Below are 27,772 nucleotides of genomic sequence, written 5' to 3' on the forward strand. Positions count from 1 at the left end.
TTTGACGGTTAAAAAAAAAAAAAAAAGAATATCCCAGGATCACCATCCGTTCTGGGGGATTAATCTGCCTAAGATGCGAGGGGGTAAAAAGTAATTTTATTTCATCCACTCCTGGTTTAGATGGAATAAAAGAAAATTAAGGGGAAAAAAACTTTTTTATTTACTTTAATAAGGATAGAAGACAACAATCGAGAGGAGAGGAAAAAAGAAAAGAGGGAAAGTGATTGGGGGAGGCCACCCGTCACCTTCTTTATTTTCCAAACTCTAACCATCCGTCCACACACACAGATTTTGGGGATGAGACTGTTATCTCCAACATGCCCTTACCGATGATTCCAGATAATATATAATTTTTTCTTTTTTTTAAATTATTATTTAGATTTTTTAATAGAAAATTTGAAAAATATGCTTTTTGCCAAATTATTTGATTTCAATATATTTTTATTGGTGTGAACCTTGATGAGTCTTTTGCCTCCAATCATAACGAAAGGGTACTGTCATTATGATACTTTGTCTTTTTTTTCCCGGGTAAGTAAGAATATTATTTTGCCTGTTATCTTATCTATTGTCTTCAGTTTCTTCTTTTCGAGCTTCTATCTTTAACAAAGCAAAGGCTATAAATTTTCTACGCATGCGGGCATTAAAAATCAAACCGCCACCCACCTACTTAAGTGATCGCAGCTTAACCTTAAGTTGACCCATAGGCTCTTCTTTACCAATAAAAATCCAAATAAGCTCTTAATTTAACCCAGAAGAAGAAGAAGGCAAAAAAAAAAAAAGCTTTCATCAACAGTACTTTATTAAAATTATTTATTTTTGAAGCATGGGTTGCACTGAAATTTAGTTTAATATTTTTTTTTGAGCAAAAAAATTTAGTTTAGTTTAATATTAAATCAAGATATATCCGTGAATACTCTCCCATATCCTCAACAATCACACTTCAGCCCGTGCACAATTAAAATTTAGCTAAAGTATACAGTTTTAAATTAAATGTGAAATTCACGTTTATCTGTAATGATTTTAATTTATTTAAAATGTTCAATATCAAAATGAGACGGCCGGCCTATATTTAGAGTGACATAATAATTTAGTCATATCACTCACTGAGGGCGATGCGTATTAATAGCGATGTTTAAAATCGTTGAACTTATGGCCTAAAAAAAAATAGTAATGTTGAATTTCATATCTCGGAATAAATCCCATTACGCTGATTAATCTTTTCATCACCAGTGGCCGGATCAAAAAGCATCGGCCAGTCTTTCAAATTCAATGAACGCACTAAGATGTCAGATGGATTTCATTTTCAGTGATGCAGACGGAAAAGAAATCTGACCAAGAAAATAAAAAGGATCTGAAACTGAAAAGAAATATTTTTAAAATGACTGAATAAGTGAAGATATAAATAAATAACGAAAGGCATTGATTACGACTTAAAACGAAGACAGATTTTATGATTCGAGCGTTCAATCAGACATCGCTGGTTACCAGAAAAGCCTACTTTAAAAAAAAAACACACACACACACATATCCGATTAAAAAATTTCAGAAAAAATATAGTTTACGTTGCTTATTAAACTGGTTGGTGAGGAGTTGTCAGTTGATCGTTAAATTGCCCTAATAATCCAAGATTTTTACACGGGAGGGGGCCCCATTAAGTGGGAAACGCAACGCAATTGCCATCCCATCCATGTGCACAATGAATCAAATTTGGTACCGTCATGGGCGAGACTAAGAAGGTTAGTATGAGCTCTATATATTTTGACTTTCAATTAAATCATGAACTGCATTATTATATTCCTAATTCTGCACGCCAAATCTGATGCAAGCGAACACCAAACTCGTCCCCACTTAAATTATTAACTTCATAATTATTTAATTTAAATTTTGCCATAACTCGCACGTCTTTACTTATGCCGTTACCGTCCATGTTCAAAAGTGGAGAACGGCAGAACGGACCGCGTGTTTTGGATGTTTTTCCTCGTGACAAATATCTGATATATAGTCGTATTATTTAATTTATGAAAAAATCCACCAACCTTGGCAGCTCATTATGAGACTTCAGGAAGTAGGCTTACTCCCACACGTTACTTCCATATCTTGTAATTAGTACTAGTTCATGTTACTTAAACAATATTTACCCTTTAATTGGCATTATTAATTGCCACTGTGTATGTATAATAATACGTATATACATATATATATACACAACAGCCAAAAAATGCAATAGAGAGTTGCGTACGGATGGATCATCGTCCCGGGGAATGGATGCTGGGTCGGTGTGAAATTTTAACGGTGACGCGATTACTGACCTCCAAAACCACACGGTTGACAGACGCGACATTCAGGTGAACTAATTAATAGTTGGGGCAGGAAAGAGACTAAACCTGATTAATGGGCCTGGGGGAAGTTAGTGGCTATAATTATTTGCAGGAAAGGGTAGGAACTAGGAAGGAAGGGTGCAAAACGAGAGAAGCGTCGCTGTTGAGTGCAAAGCGTGAACTTGGAATTATGAAAGGAAAAGACTCGCCGTCTCCCGAGCTGTGACGTGTTCATCTCCTAATTAATTCACCCCAATGTACACACTTGCACCATCCTGTGGTCGCACGTGTATCACGACTTCTTCTTCTTTTTTCAAAAGATATTTTATTATTGTTGCGTGAAGCGATGGTTCTTTTTTAAAGCATTTATAAGTTATTTTTAATATGTTTTATAAAGATTAAACAAAAATCTTAAATTTTATTAATTCTAATTTAAAATTTAATAACTTTTTAATTTTATTCCTATTTGACATATGTTATACCTCATCTAAATAGAATCAACATAATAATAAATGAAGGGTAAAATTGTATATCCATACAAAAAATTTCTCTTAGTACCCTATAAATAAGATAAAAAAATATCTTTTTTCTCCCCTTTATAAATAATATTAAAGGAGTACTATTTATGCGCGTGTTTTAAATTTGGATCTAGGAGCAGGACCAGTCTATTTAATATCATAAATTTGTGATTTTGATTGGGTTAAATATGAGATAATTGTTGGGAGCATGGGGAATTGTTCAGGAACTTTTAAGCCGATCATAAATATAATTTGGCTCCTTTTTTTTCCTTATTGTAATAATCTTTTTTCTAAAATAAAATGATTTTAAATACTGACTTATTAGTAAAAAAAGCCGTCTCCAACTTTTAAATCACCCAAGCAAAGCGAGAGTTACTTGAAACTCCAAGTGGAGGATTAAAAATTTTTCCCATCGGAAATTAGAATGGTTTTGCTTGGAAATAGAAAATTCATCAGCCACGTTTCGTCAATTTGCAAATTCTTCTTTGGCCAACCAAAGGAATGAAAGTTGTTGATTTAAAAAAATTTTTTTTTCCCAATACATCATTCTGCCTCTTTTTTTTAAATTTTCGATCGGGACACATCATTCAGCCTCGGGTATAGCTTAAAGCCCCACCATGCTCCCAACAACCTCGTTGTGTTTAATTAACTTGACTAAGATTGTTTTTTTATACTAAACAAACTTAGACTCGTCATTAGCCTTGAGTGTTGGGTCCGGCAAACTGAGTTCGTTTCCGTAGCAAAATATGCATTTGAAAAGGTGTTGCACTTGGCGGAACACTTCCCTAACATTTGAAATTATATGATAAATCCTCCGACATCTTATGTTCTTGTATATAATTTTTATATTACTAAAGTTCACGTGGTTATTTGTTAGGAGAGGTGCTGTGTCCATTTTTTTTTAAAAATTTTGAAGGGACTGATTTGAGTTTTGACTAATTTAAGGATATTTAATTATTTTTTCCTAAATATTACTTCATTACATCCTTACTACTTTTTATTCTCATTTTACCCTATTAACTGAGATTTAGAGTTGGAAAAAATTAAATCACATCACTTATAGAGAGGAGTAAAGTGAAAGAAATTATTAGTTTATGACAAATTTAATAACCTAGCTATACTTTTTTATATATTAAAATTAGTTCAAAATTAATATTTCTTGGAGGCTGTTTTGTTGAGGATGAGGGGCAGCTCCTACGCCAAATGGCGGGAGTTCTTATTATTCTAATTAGACATGCGCGTTTTGTTGAGACGAATTATTTTACTATTATTAAAAAAAAGATGGGGGCATTGTTTTGAGATGGGAAGAAAATATCCTGGTCACCAAAAAAAAAAGAAAAAGAAAATAAAAGGTAATCGACTCAAAGGATGGAATTTTAAATTTTTAAAGGGGGAAAACAGAAAGATGCAGGGAATATCACTAAGTTAGTGGGTGCTTTGACCCAAAAAAAAAAAAGGTTAGTGGGTGCTTCGCTAAAAACTGGGGGAAATGGTAAAATAAAAATCTTGAAAAGAGGACCTGACAGTGTCACGTGACCCCGGAAAAGGATTTTTTTTTTTTTGTGGGGGAGGGGGAGATATTTTGGGGGCTCATGTAAAATCGTGACGGTACAGAAATTGGGGGACGATCAAGATCAAACTACCCGGGAATGGGATTCCTACATTTTGACAAAAAACTATTAATAAAAAGTTACAATTGGATATGGTTGGAGCCACGACGCCCACTCACAGGCCACGGATGACAGCATCTGGGCCACGTAAAAATATTCTTCTTTGATATTCCTCCCATTCTTCTTTTTTTTTATGAAACATCAGGGTATCTACTGGTGGACCCAGTGACTAATCCCTTGGTTGGCTTGTAGGCACCTCGATGGGTGGGACAGTTGGTCCAGGGTTTTAAAGCTTTTCCATGTCCAAGGCAAGGATCGAACCCTTGACACTTGGTTAAGGGAGGATGAGCCCCCATCGCTCAACCACACCCCCTGGGTTATAAAACTCGTTTTATAATATAAATTATACTGTAAAATAAGTTTTATATTTAAAACCAAAAAAGTACTATTGTTTTATCTAAATACTACTTTTACTCCGAATTATAAAACCTTATTTATAATTTATAAGTAACATCACATAATTAGAACTGAAGGTAGTATAGTACTTTAGGTGATGCTTTGTTTTGAAATAGAATTTCAGCTCTAGGAATTAAAAAAAAAAATCCATATGAATTAAATGTAAAATAAATATTTTTCCATCATGGAATACATCATAATTCTTTTTTTAAATATTTAGACCTTAGTTATATCGCTCGTAAGTCATTAAAAAAATTTCATGTTTTATATTTCACAAAAAAAAATTGTTTTATATTTCACATTGATAATTTAAAGTGTACCTTAACAATAAACACGTTGATGCCTTGCTTGGGCTTGCAAGGTTTAGATTGTCTTTACACTTCTCCCTATCATTTTTTTAATTTTTATTTTAAATTATCTCATTTACGAACTTGTGTGGATTTGAAGCACTTTAATAAAATTTCAATTGCTCGTATTCATTTATTAATGTTAATTTCTTAAGATATTAATTTTGCAATATTGTAATTTTATATAACACAGTTACACAGCAGATAATGGGAAGGGAAAAGAAAATAGAGGGGAAAGGAAAGTAATCAAAAACCGTCCTTCGCGAATGCGTGAAGCCTGTGGATATATCACGCCGACAGCCCGGTTAATTCCCTGTTTGATTGGGTTATTCATAATTTTTGACCGGCAACTGGGTTATTCATAATTTACTAAAAAACTCATCTTTCATGACAATGATTATATTGCACGAGACGATGTTGATGTGGAAATATAAAAGGATATTCTCAAGAGAGGTTTCTAATTGTTTTAAAGTGAGAACACGCCGAATTATTTATTTTATTTTAGGGTTAATATAATTTTTTCTTCATCAAATTTATCTTCACTTTAATTTTAATTTCTTAAATTTTAAATCATAAGCTTTAGTTCCTGAAAGGGTAAAATAATCAATTTTTTTATTAAATTATTGAAATTAATAATTTAAATAAAAATTTAAGACACCAGAACTTATAATTTAAAAATTAAGAAATCAAAATCAAAACTAAAATAAAAATAAATTTAAAAGATTAAAGAATATATTAGTAATTTATTTTATTGCTCTTGGGCTAGTCTGGTCCTGGTCTATTATTAGAATCTAGAAAATAGGACACTGATAGATGGGCAGATAAATATGTCCTGGAGCATGGTGAATTCCTCCTCTTATTTTTCAAACAGGGGTGAAATCAAATAATTGAACGATTTAATTGAGAAAATTGTTTGCACCGCGTTATGGGTCACCGGAAAAATCAAGCATCGCCTAAAGAATTTGATTCACGTTTTATTCAATAGAAACATTTATAGTTGGTAAATATCAAATCGCGTGGAATTATTTAAATTTCCAAATAAACCAGTAGCCGGAGCAAATGCATCAAACTAATTTTCTACCTTCAATAGTCTTCAGTGATGAACACCTTGAAGTTTGAAGCCTGCACAAGTGTACATTTAGTTTTTTTTCTCTCACGTATTATTTTCTTTTCTATTATAAGTCATTTGTATTTTAAACCCGTAAATCAATAAACACATTAAATTAACCAGTTTTTTTTTTTCATATTTACTCTTATTAAAAGTTGAGAGAGAGAGGGGAGGAGGGAATAGATTGCATAGAAAATGAAAAGTTAAGAGAGAGAGATTAATTAATTTTTTATTAAATTAATAGGGATAGAATTAGAAAATATCATTGTGACTTATATTTTGAAACAAACTTTTAAGGTACAAGTAACCTATAATAAGAAACTGAGTGGCATAGTTGCTGTTAATAGTCAATGTTCCCCCTTAATTTATTCCGTTTCCTGAATTTTCTCAAAGAAGTTATGATCATTGCCACATATTTTTCTTTCTTTGATTCGTTTCATAAAATAGCGTAATATTCATTTCGTGTTGATCTAAACAGCTAAATATTTCTCTTGGTCCTTAATATAAAACTTATTTAATTAATTTGATTAGATTAAAAAAGTTAAGTAAGTTAATTAATTATATGAAATGTAACATACTTTTCTTAAAATATCATAATCATTTCTCTCAATACCCCATCTTCCTCTTTTACTTGATTATGGTTGAGGGAGTATCTATAGGAGTAATTTAGAAAAAATTGATAAATATAATAAATGAATCTTATATTTAGGACAAAAATCAACTCAACAATTAGATCCTATATTAAGGACCGGAAGAGTTCATCGTACATAGGGTTTTTAAAATTGTAAAATAAATATTCCTCCAACTCTAAATATAAGATCTATTTGATAGTGTAAATTACATAATGAAATAGGTTTTATATTTAAAACAGAAAAAGTACAAAATAAAAAATATACAGTTATCACAAAATGTTCGTTAATGAGCGGACTGCTTTAAAAATATCTAAAAAAATGGGATGATAAAAGAAAACCGAGAAGCACAGTAGCTAAGGGTATTATGAAAAGAATTTTATATTTTTCATACGCATAGGCATCAATCGGAAGAAGGGAATAAAAAAAAAAAAAAAAGGTCGAAACGCACTAGTTGAGGCTTGAAATCCAGTGGGGCCAGCACTATTGGACGGAAAGATCAAGTTGAGGAGGGAAACAAAAGCTTAAATACACTGGCGCCTCCCTCGATCTATTTCACAAACGCAGACCCAGGGGCGGCTGGCTGGTCATTCCCTAACTCACTCTGTTCAGACGCAGGGAGGAGACACCTGTTGCAGAGCTCTCGGCTTCTTCTTCCGCTTCAGGTCATCTTCTCTCATCTCTATTCTCTGCTCTTTTTCTGCCCTCATTTCACATTTTTTGCTTTCACTTTCTCGCTCGAGTGCTCTCGAATCCCGCATCCCACGCTAATTTTCGCCACATGATCTATGCTAGATCCACTTTTATTTTCCCTTTATGCTTCAAAGTTTTCCTGTAGATTTTGGATCTCTCCAGTGTTTGTCTTCCCTTCTTCGTTTTTATCATATTTATTAGGAGGTACGAATTACGAATTATATCCTAGAATCAAGGCGTTCAAGTTTCGCAGGTGGCTTTTGTAAATCTCTGATTCAAATGTTGTCTCTATTTGATTCGTTCCTGCCTAATGTGGATATGGTTGGTCTCTTTCTGCTTTGCTCTTCACCATTACTCCCGGCTGATAATGTTGAGCGTTCGTGACCATAGGAGTTTAGGGCTCGGATCTAGCGAGAGGAAAGCCCTCCTTCGCTGGGTTGTTTGTCGTGTATCTGGGATCTGAATGGGGGTCACATCACTCACATGACCCTCCTAGTATTTATGGTCCCACTGCACGGCTTTCATGGAATCTTCAATACTACCTTTATACCAGGACTCCTTCCCACAATTAACTGAAACGCAAGCCGACTAGCGTAGCGGCCGTTTGTCTGCTGGATTTCAGTAACTATTATTATCACTAATGCGATGACAAACCTAAATCCTCACGGACAGCTTTGGTTGACCAGTGGGTGTGCTACTATTATCTAGCTTGCTCTTACATCGTAATTTGATCTTTAGGAGATATACATATATATATATAGAGAGAGAGAGAGAGAGAGAGAGAGTTGCTTGATTTTTAAAACTCAATACTATTTCTTAAAATTTTCTTTTCGCTCTATTAGTTTTTTTTTTTTTTTTTTCATTTCATCAGCTTAAACCTGATACATATTCGAGTTATCATTCTTTAAGTGAATTGATTGACAATGAAATTATTCATAGAAATTTAAAAATAGAAATTTAATATTAAATTTTTAAAATAAGATTCAAAGTGTTTCAAGCAACTCAGTTTCTCCAAAATTAATTTCATAAGATAACTAATTTTTAGATCTAGCATCAACTATGTGAAATTTAAGTCATCCAAATATTGAGGAAAGATATTTACGCGGAGAGATGTGCGGACATAATTAGTGGCTCTCGTTTTATTCTTTGACTTTAGATTTTGCAAATTGCTATTTTGCCGCTGGTAAAAAAAAAGAAAAGAAAAAGAAAAAGGAAAAGGTTATTTTGCCAATAGCTCACCATATTGTCTGTCCAAGTTGCGTGGGGTTGGAAAGATGTTCTATCCTTGGGGTGCAGGGTCTTCCAGCACATTATTCGGCTTGCGTAATAACAGGGCTGGTTAGAATGTGCTGGCCCAAAAAAGAAAAAGTTTGCTAAGAGTGTGACACGAGGAGGCCCAAATCATTGAATCTCGTGGTCTGGGTAATTGATGGGTACTTATCACCGGCCCGCGTTGACGTGGGCCTGCTGAACTGTCATGCGCTTGACCAGATCCAACTTCTGGGAGCGAATTATTTTGATAAATTCTCAACCATTCACTGATTGATGGACATAGTAAGTCTATTTATAAGATAAATAGCCCTTCGATTTGGTCTCCCGGCAGTAATTTTGGCATCCTTCTTTTGTTTATTTCTGTCTCGGATCCAAAACTTGGTGCCCGCATTCCGAATCATCATCAATTTTGTGAGTTTTAGTGGTCATAGACTCAGCTGCGGGTTCCACTATTGGCTCCCCCTGCAATCAGAATCTTTATTGGCTAGGGATAAAAGCCTTCAAGATGTCCCTTTTATAGCTGCTTTGTTTAGGTTTGTACTTCAACAACATGAATTTAAGTTTGGCAGGATGGCAGGTGTTTTATGGATGCAAGCTTTTAATAAGCGAGCTGTCTATGCTGCGTCCTAAAATGGGAAGTTGCCGTTCTTTACCTGCTAATTGTTTTCATTCAGGGGAAAAAGGTTGGATCTGTTTTTGGCGATCTAGCGTTTAATTGAGACGGAGAATATCTATCATATGTGGTTGGCGTTAATGCGCATGGGTTGTTCTTTTTCTTTCTAAACCACATGGATGTCTGGACATGCAAGATATTAGAGAAAAGTATTTGTTTATGGCATGTTCACGTTCATGCCGCGTTAAAATTATACACGATTAGGCATTGGCGTTACAATTTTATTTGAAAAGAAAATTAAAATGGCACATTGTTAGGCATTATACTGATGATTGGGAGGATTATTCTGACCAATTCAAATTTTTACAGACACAGTGGGTGAAAATGGGAGCCGGTGGCCGAACCTCCGTTCCGCCTGCCCAGAGGAAGTCAGAGACTGAGACTGTGAAGAGAAGCCCGGTGGAGCAGCCCCCGTTCACAGTGGGCCAGATCAAGAAAGCCGTGCCGCCTCACTGTTTCAAGCGTTCTGTGTTGCGCTCATTCTCCTATGTCTTTTACGACCTCACCATAGCCTTCAGCCTCTATTATGTGGCCACCCATTACTTCGATCTCCTCTCACGGCCTCTCTCTTTTTTGGCCTGGCCAATCTACTGGGCTCTTCAGGGCTGCGTCCTCACCGGCGTCTGGGTGATCGCTCACGAGTGCGGCCACCACGCCTTCAGCGACTACCAATGGCTTGATGACACCGTTGGCTTCGTTCTCCACTCCTCCCTTCTCGTCCCCTACTTCTCATGGAAATACAGCCATCGCCGTCATCACTCTAATACCGGATCTCTTGAGCGCGATGAAGTTTTCGTGCCAAAGAAAAGGTCTGGTCTTAGCTGGTACTCCAAATACCTTAACAATCCACCAGGCCGAGTCCTAACCCTTACCGTTACCCTCACTCTTGGCTGGCCTCTCTACCTAGCCTTTAACGTTTCAGGAAGGCCTTATGCTCGTTTTGCTTGCCACTATGACCCACACGGTCCCATCTACTCAGATCGCGAGCGGCTTCAAATATACTTATCAGATGCAGGGGTGCTCGCTGTGTGCTATGGGCTTTACCGTCTTGTCGTGGCGAATGGACTTGCCTGGGTTGTGTGTGTTTATGGAGTGCCATTGTTGGTGGTCAACGGATTTTTGGTGTTGATCACTTATTTGCAGCATACTCACCCTGCATTGCCACACTATGATTCCTCCGAGTGGGACTGGTTGAAGGGAGCTTTAGCCACGGTAGACAGAGATTATGGTATACTGAACAAGGTTTTCCATAACATTACAGACACCCATGTGGCGCATCATCTGTTCTCCACGATGCCTCATTATCACGCGATGGAGGCTACAAAGGCAATCAAGCCAGTTTTGGGAGAGTATTATCAGTTTGATGGAACGCCTGTGTACAAGGCAATGTGGAGGGAGGCGAAGGAATGTATTTACGTTGAGCCAGATGAAAGTGCTGCGACTAAAGGTGTATTCTGGTACAAGAACAAGTTCTGATTTGATTAGGAAGCTTTCCTTTCCCGAGAATTTAGGCTATGTTTCGTCTCCAATTGGAACTGTGCAACTGTGTAACCTTAGATTTGCCTTTGAATAATTTTACTGTTTCATAGATGTAGGAAGAAGACATGGCTCGTCTCCGTGGTCTTGGCCTGTGTTCTTAATTTGCCTGATCTCACAAATTTGTGCCAATTGGTCCATCCGATGAACCCAAGTCTCATACGTTATTTAAGATAGTTGCTTATTTTCATTTCGTATGCTAAACGTCTCGGGCTTGACTCGTATCACTGGAATCATGCTTTCTTCGGCTCTGGAGCAAGATAATACGATGCAATTTTCTTTCTTCGTCGGCGTGAGAAGGTAGATGATGGTTATGTAATTATCAGCAATCTGATTGGATCGGAATACATTTTTGAAATAAAATTTCAAGTACTCTAGAAGTTTAACCATTAAAAGTTCCACAATTGAAAACAATGCATGCCAGTCTTACCAAGTTAATCTCTAGTTATCTTAGGGCGTATTTTTGAAACAAGATTTCTAGTTACCCTACAAAATTAACAAGTCAAGCTTGCGCAATTATGCAATTTGACAACAGCGTGTATATTTTAGTAAATGACGACCTGAATGAAAGTTGCTTGTTAAGATTCGAGTACCATTTTATCAATACCTGAGCAGGTAGTTATAATTTACAGAACAGCATTTTGTATTTGCGTCAGGGATATTTTAGATTTTTTTCCCAAAACATGGAAACAAACTTTAGTTCTATGAGCCTGTAGGAAAAAATTGAGCTAGAAATAGTAAAATACCATTATTTTCCTTGTGGGACCACAGGGACATCCTCTGGCCAGCGTTAAATCCACAAATTACAGTACTACATGAGACAATGGGTTCGGTGTGGCGATGGGTTTTAGTTTTTCATAGCATCAGGAAAATCCAAACCCACTTGGTACCATTTATTAGCTTCGCTTAATTTGTAGGCGTGCCCTGTTCTGCTGAGACAAGTGTTACGCTGATGAATGATCCAATTCTTGGGGCTCACTCCCATCATCTTGGGCTAGTCCATTCTGGCTTTGTCTAATGAAACCAACCTGTCTTTGTTCCTACGTGATGGGATGGGGCCCGGCTCTCCTCCGCTGCCCTTACCGTTCACTTCCCCTCCCCTACCCAAAACCATGTCGTTTTGGGTGTTAAAATGAAAGACTGGTCACTGTCTTTTTTTTTTTTTTTTTTAAATTAACATCATTTACTTTAAAGTATTTTACGGTAACATTTAGTATTTTAAAATAATTTTTAATGTACCTGACGCTCAAAAATATTTTTCAGTACTATTTAGTATCTAGCAAGCTGTAATCTAAACTATTTTTCAGCAACACACAGTAGCTTAAACTAATTTTTAGTGTATCCAATATTCTAAACTATTTTCTTGCAGTGACACTCAATATCATAAAATTAATTTAAAATACTGTGTGCTACTAAAAAAAATTGCATGTCCAACTTGCTAGATATTAAGTACTACTGGAAAGATATTGTAAAGTACTCTTCCGGTTCTAAATATAAAACTCTTTTTTAGTATAATTTATATATTATTTTAGGACCAAAGTAGTATTATATGCAATAAAAATTATTTTAGATTACACTATAAAAGAAATCTTATATTTAGGACTAGAGTAGTATTATATGCACTAAAAATTATTTTAAAATACGGGATGCCACCGAAAATAGTTTAAAATGATGGATATTGGTTTGAGAAAAAATAGCAGTCAGCCTCTACTTTTAGGAGATTGAGTGTTACTAAAAACTACTCTTCCGATCCTTAATATAAAACCTATTTAACTAATTTATTAGATTAAGAAAGTTAGGTAAGTTATTTAATTATAAGAAATATAACATGTTTTTCCTAAACATCATATCATCTTTCTTAATATTTTTTCTCCTTTTTTTACTTGATTATGGTTGAGAGAATATCTATAAGATAATTTAGAAAAAACTGATAAATATGAAAAATATGTATTTTATTTAAGACTAAAGTCAACTCAACAATTAAGTCTTATATTAAGAATCAGAAAAGTAATTCAGAGTGCAGCTTGTTAGATATTAGATACTAGTGAACAAATTTTTTGGGTGTCAGGTGCATTAAAATTATTTTAAACCAGTAGATGTTTCTGTGAAATACCTCAAATAAAAGCTGTTGATTTTTTTTTTTTTAAAAAGGGCAGCCTTCCATTTTAAAACCCAAAACGACGTTCTGTGTAGAGGAGGCGAAGCAAAGGATAAGGGCAGAGGAGGAAAGCCGCTCCCGATTGAATGGGGGGACGGCTTTAAATGACAAGTTATTGAATATTATGATTCTTAATATAAAAATTAGTTGATTAATTTAAATAGGTTAAATAAACTGATTAGGTTAATTATTTATAAAAATATGTGTTATCTTTATTAAATTATCCTTGCTAATTAAGTATATTAGATATAAATTATCATTACTACAAGGACAACCTTGAGAAAAAAATAAATAAATATAAGAGACAAAATGGATTGGAGTCTTATATTTAGGACCAAAATAAAAATCAAACTAGCTCTTATATAAGGATCGGAAGTATTATCTCCGGTTATAATTATAAGAGCTAGTTGACTAATTTGAAGAGATTAAAAAAATAAATTTAGTTATTTGTAATACATATATGTTATCTTTTCTAAAATATTCTACTAATCAAGTATATTGTTTAGAATTACTATTATTAAAAGATTACTTTAAAAAAATATAAATATAAAAAACAAAATAAATTAAGATTTTATATTTATGATCAAAATAAAAAATAAATGAGATTTTATACTAACCGCAGAGGTAGTAGTACAAATGAGGGAATGCTGAACGCAAACTATTGGAGTGAGCGAGTGACCGTCACCACTCACCAGAGTTGCATAAAGGAAGTCAACTGTCAACCCCAAGCTTCATGAATCTAAATATGGGGACGTGGAGGCAACCCCTGGAAGATCCGAATTGGGCTCGCTTCATTTACTTCTGCGTGAATTAATGCCCCACTACGTCCACCCTCAACTCTCTCTCTCTCTCTCTCTCTATATATATATATATATTATATAGTACATGAAGCCATTAATAAATTCGCGCTGAGATGTTTGTGTGTGTGTGTTGATTCCCGATTATGAATTTATGATGGTGGACGTGTCTGCATTATATAAAGATTTTTACTTTTTGTTATGTTTATAAATAATTTATATATATATAGAGAGAGAGAGAGACTGGGTAGGACAGGAGCTAGCTTGTGACAGTAAAACGGGGAAATGAGGCGGCAATGCCATTGCATTATGTGCACCGCATATCACCCAGCTGGACCCGGAGGCGCCTAGCTACCAATGATTAAAGAACCGGACTGAACCGACGGTCGGACCGGTTGAACCGTCACCCGGACTCATTAACGGCTCGGTTTGGACCAAAAAACCGTTCACATAGTTGAGCCGGATTGGACCGGAGTTGAGTCGTTATTAAGCCGGAAACCGGAACGGTTTTTCAGAAAACCGGACGGTTTTTTTAGCCTGACTGAAAAATACTAAAAAAATTTTAAAAAATAGAAGAAAAAAAAAAAATTGATCCCCTTAAATATCCAATATATTTTTAGACTATTTATAACCATATAGTATTTTTCATTGAAAATTTCATATATTGTGGTGTTAAAATCGTGAGTCGCTAGTCTTTTTATTTCGATATTTGGTTTATCTTTTAAAAAAATATTTTGATTTGAATGAATTGATATTTGTAATATCATTAAATATTTTAAACATACATAAATTTAAATATACAAGGTTTTAGTCCATTTTCAATGATTTCATTATAATTTTAGATTATTTAAATGCATTCTAAATTATTTAATAATTTGATATTTTTCATATATACTAATTATATGTATATTATATAAAGATTTTTACTTTTTGTTATGTTTATAAATAATTTATATATATATAGAGAGAGAGAGAGACTGGGTAGGACAGGAGCTAGCTTGTGACAGTAAACGGGGAAATGAGGCGGCAATGCCATTGCATTATGTGCACCGCATATCACCCAGCTGGACCCGGAGGCGCCTAGCTACCTACCAAAATCAATACAAATGAAAGACAAATGTCAAAATTATGGATAGAGTTAGATTAAATGATTATATATCTATATATAATGTTAGATTCATATTCACTACCCGGAAACATGCTGGGGTACCGGTCATCAACGTGTTTCCAATTCATGGGAATCTGCCGGCCCCCATCATAGCCTCTCGTCCTCATTTTCGGCTTTATTATTTCCATGCACTCCTTTTTACTGCTTCCAAATGAAATGTATTTCGCTCCTCCTTTCCCTTCGCTTCAAGTAAGTACTACTAAAAGTTAAATGATGGGAAAATGCTCTTATTATGAAATGATGAGCGGCAGCATTACGCATGGCTGACGTGGTCGAGACCAAGCTGAAGAGACATGCGTAGTTCGTGCCGCCTCAAATTTTGCTCTCTGCAATTTTTCACTTCAGTCTCTTCCATTCTCTCAGGTCCCCCTCCTCTTCAGCAGTGGCGCGGCCTTTTAAGAAGAGTCTTCCCTGAGAAAGTCTTATTCCAACCAATAATAACTACAAGCAGAACCGTAGACCAAGCTGAAGAGACATGCGTAGTTCGTGCCGCCTCAATTTTGCTCTCTGCAATTTTTCACTTCAGTCTCTTCCATTCTCTCAGGTCCCCCTCCTTTCCAGCGCGTTTAGAAGAGTCTTCCCTGAAAGTCTTATTCCAACCAATAATAACTACAAGCAGAACCGTAATTATATTTGAACCCATTTTTCGGTTTGAAGGCATCTATACGCGTAAAGGTGGCCTGCTTCCATTTGGTATTTTGACAATTCAGGGCAGGTAAGAAACAGAGTAAGTCACATTTTTTATAATTAATTTATTTTTCATGTACAGCACTGGCCCGGTGAATGGAAGACCACGCTGGGGAGCTGCAAATTACTTAAATAGACCCCTCTCTCTCTCTCATTCGTCAATCGTCACTCTAGGATTCAACTAATCCTTCCCCCACACAACAGACAGCTTGTTTTCCTTCCATATGAGTTCCCTCTTTTTCTTGATCGCTCCATTCCTTCTCTCTTCTGCTTCCTCTATATATACATCACCTCCTATGTTCTCCTCCTCAAATAATTGCTGAAATCCCTCTCTCTCTCTCTCTCTCGCATCTCACAAACCCCTTCTTCTGCTGCTTTAGTAATTTGTTGGTGTGCGTTGATGGAGAAAGGGGTTAAGAGAGAGACATCATGCACGGAAAACAAGATTAGGAATAGTAACGGTGGAGGCGGAGGAGTATACCCAGGCATGCACAAACACTCCCAAACCATATCCAAAATGAAGCCCAAGATACGCATCATTCACATATTTGCACAGAGATCATCCAGACCGATGTTGACAAACTTCCGCCAACTGGTGCAGAGACTCACCGGAAAACCTGGTGGTCGCCAAAACTACACAAAAAACACCAAGCAGGCAACACATATACCACAAGAATCAATACATGTTGCAGACCCTAGCAGAGGCATGGGTGGCTGTGGCCTGCACGACGAGACTGTGAAAATGGAGCTCAGAATGGATCATCAGTCGAGAGAGGGATTGATCAAGAAAGAACAAGATTTTTACAACGGTGAGATCAGCTCCGGCGAGTATTTGAGAGGCTTGGAAGGCTTCATTTCTGAGTTCGGCGATTTCCCTTTCTTTCCTAATTGGGATGCTGCTCATCGTCACACCCAAGAGTTTCAAGACACCCTTCTTTCATAGATGCTCATTTCTTCTGATCCCTTATTTCTCTTCAATTTGTATGCTGATAGCTTCCATGTTTGATCTCATGCCTGTGTCTTCTAGGAATTATACACAGAATTGTTTGTTCATCGCCTCCATAGACCTCCTTATCATATTGACTCCGAGGTTATTTATACGTACATGCGTGGTTTGATTGCTTCTTTGGGTTTCAACGGTTCGGGAATCATGGAAGCCAACGGCGTGGTAACAGGTACATATATGACGATAGACCTGTTTAACAATATTAATTTCATCAAAGTAGACAAAGAATTTCCCTAAAAATAGTTAATTATGTATCATAGATGGTGCTTGCTTCTCTCTCTCTCTCTCCTCTCTCTGTGGAGTGAAGAATGAATTCATTACTGAAAAGTATTTACAACGAGGCAGCCACTGTTTTACAAAAAGAGATACCAATCTGCCATCAATAACCAAAGGTGCTTGCTTCTTTCTATTGAAACAAGTCGTGTTTTTGTCTCTTCTATGAGTCCCATCCGCCCTCCTTTTTTTATCATATCTAGTGACAGATTGATTTAGCAAACAATACAAGAACGTGTAATCATATACACCTTAATGCAGTTGTAAGTGAAAAAGTGGCTTCCAACTAGGCACGTTAAATCATTAATTGGGACGGAGGGGGTAAGTTAAGGTGGGGTCAGAGATCTAAATATGTAATCATACAAGTGGCCTGCAGATCCAATATGGCGCTCAATCAATTTGGGATAATCTAATAGAAAGACCAGCTATGAGGATTCTAAGAAAAAACGAATAAAAAAGGACATATACGTGTGGTTGAATTTCATACCCTTTTAAATCATTATCATACTACCCTACGTACCGTCCTTATATAAGAACTAATTGGCTAATTTGAGTATATTAAAAAATTAGTTATTTATAATAAATAGGTATTTTATTTTCTAAAATATTCTTGCAAATCAAGTGTATTAGTTAGAATTACTATTATTATAAGGACTATCTTAAAAAAAAAAGATAAATACGAGAGATAAAATGAATTAGGATCTTTTATATTTAGGATCCAGATAAAAGTCAAATGAGCTCTTATATTAAGAAGAGAAGGTAGTACAATTGAGCTTCATTTTGAAGCTGTGATGCGATGGCAAATACAGTAACAATGGGAAATTGATTTATAGTTTAGAGCAAGACATTTGATGCTTTCGGTCAAATGAAGGGGCAGGAATGAATAATTCAAATAGCTTGGGTAATCCAAGGACTAGCGCGAGTCCCTGAATCCTCATATATGCTTAAATTCACATCCGTCACAATAACACGTGGATTTTCTTCATTGAAATTTATTAGGAAAGCAATATACTACCTCCAGTACTTAATATAAGACCTCGTTTGACTTTTATTTTGATTCTAATTATAAGATCTCAATCCAGTGTCTCTTAGATTTATGCATTTTTTTCTAAGATATTCTCTCTAATAATAGCAGTTTTAGCCAATACACTTGATTAACAAGAATATTTTAGAAAAAATAACATCTATTTATTACAAATAACTAACTTAACTTATTTTCTTAATCTCCTCAAATTAGTCAACTAGCTTTATAATTAAGACCAGATGTAGTATTTTATTTGGACTAGTTCAACAGTTCGATGTAATATGCTTTTTTTTCCTTCTTAATTTTTATCTTTCACTATAATATACACGACAAACTTATGTGTGATCGCTAGGTAAGATTTAACGTGATGATATTGGTTGCTAAACAGGCTTAATACATCCATATGAATCATTAGGAGTTGCAGATTTAATGGATCTGATTCATTTGAACTCGTAATTAAAAGGGTTAATTAAAAACTTGATATTTTGAATTGGCTCCCTGTAAGTGAAAAGACTACACACGCACAAACTGTGCGCACTCGAGTAGAGTATTGTTCGACCTCTCCATACATGTGAAAGAGAAAAAGAAAGTATATCTTGAGCTTCAACAACGACATAAAGCATTTTATAGTACATTAACAATGGATCAGAGGGTGAAAATGAAAAGACGATGTCTGATCAGTTCAAGGAAAATTATAATAGATGAAGAAGGTTCTACCACCATTGGGATAAACCTCCTCCATCATACACAAAACTCTTAGTCCAAGCCTAAGAGTTCAGACTTGGATATAGAATGTTAAGTTATACTCCCTCTGATCTTAAATGTAAGATTCATTTTGTTGTGTAATTTATACTACAAAATAAGTCAATTACATTACAAAATGGGTCTTATATTTAGGATTACACGACAAAATGAGTCTTACATTTAGGACTATAGAAGTATATTTGATAAAGTGTTTCTGCATCAAGATGAAACTTGAAAATGACACTCATAATGCATGAGTACTCTGATAAACCAAATTTAAAAAAAATGATCTTACTATATATATACACTAAAAATGAGCAAATTCAATTGAATAATACATGAATAAATTAAACAAACTAATCTAGTAAATTTAACCCATTCATGAAAGAATGCAGAAATATTTTTAAATGGTTTCCCGTTTGACGGTTAAACGAACAAGAGGAAGTTGACTTGCGAGACAGCAGCGCGAAAGTCTCTTAATTTGCAAGTTGCAATATCCATTTTAAGGGGCATCTTATTATTCTGCAACTTGATAAATTGATAACTACGAATGTAGATGAAAACAAGGGCAGATGACATATGAAAATTGTCATGTTCAGATGAATCAAAACAACCGACCTATACGTTGCTCGCTCCGATGGCATCCCAAGTTGTCGCCTCCAATTTCCTTGACTCCTAAATTATAGGCTTATTATACATCCGAGATTGCCAATCACTGATGGCTGAGCTTCTTTAGGAAGTGACATCAGAGAATAGACAAATGAAATATCATCAAATCAGTTGCCTCCTCTTTCAAGCTTATCCCAAAACTCAAGTTTTGGAACTTTTCTCGCCTTCAAAATTAAAACTTCCTCGCTGCTCCACGTCAGACAAGGCAGGTCATTATGACAGCGTGGCAAGTTGTTGGTCAAACAGCGTGGTTTCTAATGTCAAAGTGCTTCATATTACTCAAACAATGATGTAAAATATCTGCCCCTTAAACTACTAAGTAGTGGGGTTAAGGTGTCATATCCAGTGACGTTAAATTAGTAGAAACAGACCAATGAATGGAGCACGTTCACATTGCCAATTCATATGATATACTTCTTAAACAGTATGGGGCTGCTAACGGCGCACGTTCACATTGCCCAATTCAAATGATACTTCCTACCGCTTTGCTCAAAAAAAAAAATTATACTTCCTACCACACCTTTTAGGGCTCCCAAATTGACTTCCTCTTTTGCTTGGCTCATCAATCTTTGTTCACAAGCATGCTCCAAATTTGCCGCATAAGTTAAGTATTTTTACCCAATTCTTTGGAACATGTAATACTATTTACAAAACGTGATAACGATCTGTTTTTCTTCTCCTTTTTTAAAAAAATTTTGCGTTGCTCTTATAGCCAATTTAAAGGGTGTTTGGATTAGCTTTTAGAAAGTAATTTTACAATGAGATAAATTTCTAAGATAAGTTTTATTCTGACTTGCATAAAAATATTTTAAGTGTGTTTTGAGAGTTCCACACTCTCCCTTAGTCGTATCTAAAATGAAGAACTTGAGGGTAAACCTACCGTAGTTTATTTCTTTGACATGAATACAAAACACCTTCATTTTTTTGAGCATTTTTTTCAGCCACTTCCTTAAAGCTGATAGACCTTACTTTCACTTTAGATTAAAATCTCATGGCAAAAAAATTATATTGAAATATAAAATCATGTTCGAATAAAAATTAAACAATTTTCCTGCTCTCAATTCAAACCAACTAATAGGAAATAGTGCTCGTGGCTAAGGACTTAAATTTAATTTTATCTAGATTCAGATTGGTTCTGTTTGGATTCGCAAAGGACCTAATAACCAAAAGACGGGGCCTACCCACGAAAGTTGCTAGTGAAGAGTCCCTTTAAGGGGGTGTTTGGATATCCTAAAAGTGTTTTTTAAAAGCATTTTTTCACAAATCGAGACAAATTCTCCACATATTTACCTCGTAGACCGTATAATCACTTCTGAAATCATGGTTTGGTTTCTATCCAAACACCCCTTAAATCTCTGTAATCCATAAAGCGAAGAGCAACTAGATCTATGATCCCATGAATTGACATGAATGAGAAAAACAGATGAATTTTTATTCATCACTGTGAGGGAATATAAATATATATATTTATTATGCAATAATTTAGTCTCCTTACAAGCAAAGAAATCTTAGCTCTCATAATCAGGACTCGGTTCCACCAAGGAAGATGGAGATGCATCCAGCCTTGTCAGAACTTCAGGCATTCCTGAGGTGTCCCTTAATATCTGCATCACAAACAGCGTAAGCATTCAGTTACAATCTCTTTTTAATTAAATATGATATTTTAGATTATATTTGTGTCTAAATCAGTTCTAGCACGCGATGTCAATGGCATTCAGAGATTTCCGATAGTAAATTCAATTCAACTGATTTAAGAAATCAATGCACTGGAATTCAGGATGCTACACATCAACTATTTCAACACTGTCATCTCTATTCTGGCAAAAAAAGGCAGTGAAATTTTTTTTTTTTTTTAAAAACATAGGAAGACGCGCTTAAAAAAATATCCGACGTGGTAAATGCTTACAAGTATCTCGTCATCAAGATAAGAAATCATGAATAGTCTCTGGAAACTTCCACCTACATATGCAGAACAAGAAAGTGAGAACCTAGTTTTCACATGAAAAACTGGATAAAAAGTATAGACGTAGGATATGAGAACACAGAATGGTAGTCCCAACTCTCAAACATTTTCCATGCACATGCATAATTATAAGTCAACGTCTTCAAGTTCTTGCACGTCCTATCGTTCTGAATATATGTTTCCCGGGAAACAGCAGATCATGTAATTATATGAGAATTTTCTCTAACAGAGGAGACCCTGACCGCCAAAACAGAAGTATTTACACAATCGTCAAATAGAACAATTACTGTTTTCATAAGAGACATGTCTGCATCATCTTAGCATCTTCAGCCTTGCAACAGTAAGTTTTACACATAAAATAATATATGTCACCCACCAGTTGCCATCCATAAGAAGCGCATGAGGAAGTTCAAGTAAAATAGAGATGTAACCAAGGTGCCTCCCGGAGTACAGCTGATAGATTCACTTCAGCATATAATTTTGGTAATAACATAGTGAAAACAAAATTTAACAAAATGTAAACATCTCTCAAAAAATTATCTGGATACTATCAGGGGTTCATATAGGAGATAGGCGAAATCTTACCCAGGGGAACTTTCAGCCCACTGGTAATGGCATCTCGGATAGGGACAGGAAGTTGTTGCACAGCATTAGCTGCCTGCCCAAGTGCGCCTTTAAGCTGTTCTGGTACTGACTCCTCAATAACTGTAGGTGTCTCAAGAATCCCTTCAACATACTCCTCCTTCAGACGAAGAGGACCTTCTACAGATAACTTCGTTGATAGGGTAATTTTGCTTTCTACCTACATTTGATCAATATGATCCATGATCAACCCCCGTGAAGTGATACGTGAGCCCAAACACAATCAACAAGGGGAGAACCAATAGTAAAATATCATAGGGAACGTGTACAATAATAAGTGTTGAGTCGATAAATATTTAGGAAGTGCCCAATACAAAAACAATGGCTTATGAAATCAGTTATGGCAGCCCTGAAAGCTAAAACATGATACCGAGTTCAATAATTTCATGTTTGCAGTAATCCTTGCATTTCCGTCCCTAATAAAGACATCCATTTTTGACAAGGTAGCTAAACTTGAAGGGAAATTCCTGCAAAGAAACAAAGGCCACCTGAGCAGTGATATTTGGCATTAAGTTTAATAAAAACTCACTAGAAGATTTTAAAAAGCTTCAAGGTCTTGTGATCAGAAATACATGATCCCAAGCCCCACCAGATGATTCTAAATGAAGAAAAACTAAATACAAATCTGTGATCAGAGTACTCACTCAAATATAAATCTAGCAGCAAACAATCCTGGACTCCCTGAACCAAACCACTCAAAGTTCCATTGTCCTTCTAAAAAGGGTGACCTGTAATTGAGAAAGGTATTAACATCTCAAACCAAAGCGCATGGATAGATGCTTTTGACCACTTACGTTGAGGGGCGAGGTGTTGGATTGAGCCGCTCAAGACTAGTTATCCTTTCCGTCACATCAATTTTTTGCATATCCGATGCCTTTCCAGTGACCAGGGCCTCAAAACCCCCTGCATCTTTAAACTGAAAGAATGCTTCAATGTTTGATCTAAGAATAATGGTTTGCAACACAATATAGAACTCGTTCCTAGACTATATTGTCAGTATATGCATTTCACTGGCGGAATCTGTAGTCCTCAGCTCTTTCAGAAGGTGGAGTGTTTAACAGAAAAGGAAACAGTAGCGTAATTAACATTGCAGAACTTTTGTTCAGTTCTCCAGAGCGAATCAGTTCTATGGTACCATATAGTCCACAGGCACCTCCAGTACCATATTAGAGGATGCGGTTTTTACTCGCAGTGAGTCTATTCAACATGACGAAGAAGAATAGAGGAAAATTCACACCACCGCCTCCATGAAGTGTACATGGATATTCATGTGTCTGTGCGTAATTTACCGTCCTCAGCAGAGTTTGCTTGCACCCAATATTCTTCATTTGTCAGCTCTCACAGTGATGAAACTATAAACTAGGTAATCGAATGAAGGGGGGAAATGCCAATGCCCATTTACAATCATGTCAAAATTTCAAATTTGAAATAGGAAAATAGTGGAAAATACAACAAAACGAAACTCGGGCCTTGCCTTGTTTCCGGATGAAGTTCCCCCTTTTATTATCAGCCAGGTAATTAGAACTAAATATCAAATCAAACCAGACAGCCCAGAAGTATCAGCACAGCAAAAGAGGGAGGGAATGGAGAAGTCGATACTCACAGCAAGAAGAAGCGATTCTTTGGCGGATAACCTCTCCATTTCCTTGGCGTAAGCCGCCGGCGCTCCCTGAACTGCCTCCTGAACCATTGCCCTGCAAACAGAGATGCGGCCAAGCTTTTTGCCCCCGAAAGCTTTCCGATTAGTCTGGGACATGAACAGCAGCGAAGTAGGAGATGCTGAAAAACAAGAAGAATATTTGCGAGACGAAGGGAGAGCAGAAATGGAAAAGATTGAGGCTTGTGAAGCAGCCATTGAAAGAAATGTTAGGCAGAGACGGGGATTTTTGTGAAGTGGAGATGGGTGCGAAGATGAAAGCAAGGGAATGGAGGAGGGAGGGGCGGAAGGTGTTTATACAGAGCGATAAGCAAGTAAATACGGCAGCGCGGATGGAGAAGGCGTCTCCGTCTTCAATTTCACCATCGTGAATTTGTCGAGCGCCAGCTCAAGGTCCGCAAACAAACTGACAACACCGAACTTAATTTCCATTCATTGCTTGCTGTTTGACCAAAACGGACAATATTCAAGTGATGCTAATTATGAACTCAGATTTTCCCCCAAATTAATTAAGGGGCGACTCTTCTTCTCTCCTCCCCCCCCCCCCCTTCTCTTTTTTCCACCGGTAACAAATTGATTGTATATGGAAAAAGAATTACAAAATTCAGACCAAGTTGTTTATAATCATATAAAATTCTCCAATTAAATGTTATTAAATATTAATATTTTAAAAGTATGACACATAATCACATGTAATTGAAAACTTGACAATGGATATAAAAAATTTAATATAAGTATTATTCAATAAGAATTTTGTATGATATGATACTAAATGCAGTAGATAGACAAAAATCGCAAACAACTAATAAATCAATTTATTAATGCTAGAATTATCTTTTTTATTTTATCCTTCATTTTTTTAAAAGTTAGGTTAAGGATGTTATTAAAAACAAGTACTAATTACATTTTGATATTTGTATTAGAACTCATATTTAAGGACAAAATGTAAATTCAAAGCAGAAATAAATCAAGGATGAAGTGACAATGGTTGGTGATGGTTTCATTATTTGGATTTATGACGGAGAATGAATGAAAAATGCAAAATATGAGGAGCATGTGAGGGAAGGGAAACGCAGCCGCATCGCACGCCATCCGTTCATTTGGCATGACGTAACAAACTCAAGAGAAGGAAAATGGGCAACGCAAAAGAAGAGGGACGGAGTAAGTTTTAATTGAGAATGGAGATGCGGGGTATCGAACCCCGTACCTCTCGCATGCAAAGCGAGCGCTCTACCGTTTGAGCTACATCCCCAGTTGTTGTGATTGGTCAGATAGATATAATAAATAAATTTTTCTTTGGGCTGTTCCATACTCACCGGAGTGTTGGCAACCTGAATTATTAGATGATATGGCCTAGAAGAATAAAAGAGCCTCTCTCTGATTTTGTTCCTTTTTTTTTTTTTACACCCATGTTGGAAAGGGGAAAAACAATTCTTTAGAACTTTTTTCCTATTTCTTTGAGGCAGTTCTATATTTTTTTTAAGTAAAAAATGGTTCTATATCTTTTTTTTTTTATACCAGATTTCTATAATCTTTATTGGAGTAGTGAATAATAGTTGATGTTTAACCTTGTATGTGGCGCAACGCTCGATTGCTGGTAATAAGGAGTTTATTTATTATTTTAGTTTCTAATAAGGATCCCAGGATAGAACACATACCGTACTCCCTGATAAGAAATTTTAATTGTTTCAGGGAGGGCCTTTAAATGAATGAAATAGTCTTGGAAAGGGCTTCAATGAAAAATTAAGAAAACAAAATACATTTATTAAAACGTCAATTCTGAAATGCTGATTTTATTAAAAGTTCTTCTGAAATATATTAAAGTTTCTTAAAATTCAAATGTGAATTCGCTACTGGTTGAAGAAAGTTAACCAAAATATCAAACAGAGGCTCCCAGTTCACCAATCTGAAAGTTTTGTTCTGATCAATCTTCTTGTCATCAAGTTGAAAAGAAGAACTGGGAATGGTTGAATCCATTTGAACTGCCACCAGCGGGGCCCCACTTTTAAATTCCTGCAGAAGTAAAGCGATGGAAGATGATTCGGCCCAGAAAGAAGAAAGAAAGAAAGAAAGAAGTGAAGGGGAGATGTGGGAATAAAGTGGCCTCTGGCCCTAGGACAAAAATAGGACTAGAGGAGTAACATATTTATTGTGAAATGCGCATGTGGGGGAAAGAACCGGGAGCAAGTGATAATGAATAAGAGCGGCTGCAGCCTGGGAGTGAGAGCAACGTGGCCTGATGCTATCACGTGGGATTCAGTGCAGGAACCACCAAACTAAATTAAGCGAAGCTCCATTGTAGCAGCAGTAAGAAACCGAGATGATAAGCCTGGGGTTCGCAAAGGGTTAAGCTAAAAAGGAGGAAAAAGACAGAGGAGCAGCATGTGAGGGCTTCTGCATAAAACACGCTGATTCCAAATCATTGCCAACACTAGTTTGAGTCCCCGTCCCTGAAACTCCCCCCAACGGCTATATTTCCTTCTCTCAATCATATGCCCTTCCCTCAACGGTCCTTTCCCCACCTTCAGCCTCCACAATTAATACTTCTTGCTTATCCCCCTTCCATACCACTTCCCTCCCTCTTCTCCTCCTCCTTCCATCGCAATGGCCACTCCTGCTCCCGCCGCCTCCCCTTCTGTTCAGCATGTCGCCAAAAAGTCTTCCGACCAACTCCTCCAGAAATTCGCCCACTTGGATTCGCGTTCCCCCAAACTCAAGTCTAAGCGCCGTATCACCGTCGCCGAATCTTGCTGTCGCAGCCCCTCCCATGGAGGCTCCGCTTTGGTCGAGAGGAGGTCGCTTCTCCCCCTCGCCTCCACTAGCCGCTCTGCTTTGCTCCGCCAGCTTGGCATTGCCCGCGCCCGCCTCAAGGCAAGGGACATCAGAAACAGATCCGTCTTCGGAACCCTTGAGAAGGTGCATACCTTCCGTCCATTTGATTTTGTTCATCTAATCTATTCTTGAATTACTAGCTGGACAAGTTGTTGACCGGTTGCTCTCATTTGTGGGCTCGTCCTCTAATTCAAGCTTTAAACTAACAACAATAGCTACGATTAAGATGGTCAGTACTTGCAGTTAATTATTTCAGTTGCCGATCAGGATCTTTTCGAAATTCATTTGCCTCATAGTAAGATTATCTAGTCTAGACCTAGTTTCGATTTCATGAATAGCAGCTTGCTGATTCGACTTGAATGGAGAGAAGGAACGGTATGAAATATGGTCACGGTTTGACGGCGGCTCCTGAGTGCTAAAATCCAGATAAAGCATAACGGAATGTGTCCATTAGACATTTCCGACCCCCGCCCCCAAATTAAATGAGAAGCAGGGCTTGATGTTGACCACGATTTTTCTATGAGCTCGCTTGCATTATAACGTGTTCAGTGTTCACTGGTTCTTGCAGACGTGGCGGAGTACGGTAGAAGGTGCATCCAGAGTTTTCATGGAGAAGCATTATCATCGCCATAAGCGTCTGATCAGTGATATTGTTTAGCCTCTTATCTGCTGTCCCCTGAGATGAACGCATAGCTCTGGACAGAAACTCAGACTATATGTATGATATATATATATATATATATATATATATATATTGCACTATCACTATTCGTTATTCATTAATTGATGCTATTCTTTAATTAGTCTCCGAATAATATATAAATTCCATCGTTTCTTTGTTGTTTGTTTGCGTAATAATCTTGCCCAGCTAGTAAGTTTTCATTCTTGCCTCTTTTCTCTTTTTGATCTCTTTAAAAAGAAAATTAAATAAAATAAAAATTAAAAAATAATCATTAAATGCCTTGCAAATAACTTGTATTTATAATAGCAAA

At 36.3% G+C, this 27,772-nt stretch overlaps 4 protein-coding genes and 1 non-coding gene across 8 annotated transcripts; 3 read left to right on the forward strand and 2 right to left on the reverse strand.

Moving 5' to 3' along the window:
- The first annotated feature begins 7,560 nt into the window (after positions 1-7,560).
- Positions 7,561-11,523, forward strand: LOC114734217 (omega-6 fatty acid desaturase, endoplasmic reticulum isozyme 2). Of its 2 annotated transcripts, XM_028921784.1 has the most exons (3): positions 7,568-7,651; positions 8,790-8,791; positions 9,940-11,523. In XM_028921784.1, exon 3 carries the CDS (start codon positions 9,949-9,951, stop codon positions 11,098-11,100), a length of 1,152 nt encoding a protein of 383 aa, XP_028777617.1. In that variant the 5' UTR covers positions 7,568-7,651; positions 8,790-8,791; positions 9,940-9,948; the 3' UTR covers positions 11,101-11,523. The 2 variants fall into 2 exon arrangements, with proteins under 2 accessions (XP_028777618.1, XP_028777617.1); XM_028921785.1 differs by lacking the exon at positions 8,790-8,791 and having other exon boundaries at positions 7,561-7,651; positions 9,934-11,523.
- A 4,636-nt stretch (positions 11,524-16,159) lies between these two features.
- On the forward strand, positions 16,160-17,509 carry LOC114734219 (VQ motif-containing protein 17-like). Its single transcript, XM_028921789.1, has 2 exons — positions 16,160-17,145; positions 17,237-17,509. The coding sequence occupies exon 1, from the start codon at positions 16,371-16,373 to the stop codon at positions 16,911-16,913; it is 543 nt and encodes a 180-aa protein (XP_028777622.1). The 5' UTR covers positions 16,160-16,370; the 3' UTR covers positions 16,914-17,145; positions 17,237-17,509.
- Positions 17,510-21,067: 3,558 nt separating this feature from the next.
- On the reverse strand, positions 21,068-24,396 carry LOC114734218 (probable plastid-lipid-associated protein 13, chloroplastic). 3 transcript variants are annotated; one of them, XM_028921787.1, is made up of 8 exons: positions 24,249-24,396; positions 23,895-24,008; positions 23,086-23,207; positions 22,936-23,019; positions 22,662-22,758; positions 22,235-22,451; positions 21,593-21,645; positions 21,068-21,290 (listed from the first exon to the last, which is right to left on the reverse strand). In XM_028921787.1, the coding sequence occupies exons 1-8, from the start codon at positions 24,378-24,380 to the stop codon at positions 21,195-21,197; spliced, it is 915 nt and encodes a 304-aa protein (XP_028777620.1). In that variant the 5' UTR covers positions 24,381-24,396; the 3' UTR covers positions 21,068-21,194. The 3 variants fall into 3 exon arrangements, with proteins under 3 accessions (XP_028777620.1, XP_028777619.1, XP_028777621.1); XM_028921786.1 differs by having other exon boundaries at positions 23,895-24,334; XM_028921788.1 differs by having other exon boundaries at positions 21,227-21,290; positions 21,561-21,645; positions 23,895-24,334.
- Positions 24,397-25,127: 731 nt separating this feature from the next.
- TRNAA-UGC (transfer RNA alanine (anticodon UGC)) lies at positions 25,128-25,200 on the reverse strand. The gene has a single exon. It is a non-coding gene; the product is annotated as a tRNA-Ala (tRNA).
- Positions 25,201-26,351: 1,151 nt separating this feature from the next.
- LOC114734220 (uncharacterized) lies at positions 26,352-27,621 on the forward strand. The gene is made up of 2 exons (XM_028921792.1): positions 26,352-26,864; positions 27,349-27,621. The coding sequence occupies exons 1-2, from the start codon at positions 26,553-26,555 to the stop codon at positions 27,436-27,438; spliced, it is 402 nt and encodes a 133-aa protein (XP_028777625.1). The 5' UTR covers positions 26,352-26,552; the 3' UTR covers positions 27,439-27,621.
- Positions 27,622-27,772: the final 151 nt, after the last annotated feature.

The sequence above is a fragment of the Neltuma alba genome, unplaced genomic scaffold (genome assembly GCF_004799145.2).
Source record: "Neltuma alba isolate B1F8T4 unplaced genomic scaffold, ASM479914v2 tig00013081_pilon, whole genome shotgun sequence".
NCBI classification, from domain to species: domain Eukaryota; kingdom Viridiplantae; phylum Streptophyta; class Magnoliopsida; order Fabales; family Fabaceae; genus Neltuma; species Neltuma alba.

Bases quoted from the DNA above. Each gene is read 5' to 3' on its own strand.
- LOC114734219 (XM_028921789.1), top strand. From the start codon at position 16,371: ATGGAGAAAGGGGTTAAGAGAGAGACATCATGCACGGAAAACAAGATT.
- LOC114734220 (XM_028921792.1), top strand. From the start codon at position 26,553: ATGGCCACTCCTGCTCCCGCCGCCTCCCCTTCTGTTCAGCATGTCGCC. The intron at 26,865-27,348 runs GTGCATACCTTC...TGGTTCTTGCAG, and splicing joins TCTTCGGAACCCTTGAGAAG to ACGTGGCGGAGTACGGTAGA.
- LOC114734218 (XM_028921786.1), bottom strand. From the start codon at position 24,146: ATGGCTGCTTCACAAGCCTCAATCTTTTCCATTTCTGCTCTCCCTTCG. The intron at 22,452-22,661 runs GTATCATGTTTT...GATCAAATGTAG, and splicing joins ACATGAAATTATTGAACTCG to GTAGAAAGCAAAATTACCCT. The intron at 21,646-22,234 runs GTAAGATTTCGC...CTGCATATGTAG, and splicing joins TGGGCTGAAAGTTCCCCTGG to GTGGAAGTTTCCAGAGACTA.
- LOC114734217 (XM_028921785.1), top strand. From the start codon at position 9,949: ATGGGAGCCGGTGGCCGAACCTCCGTTCCGCCTGCCCAGAGGAAGTCA.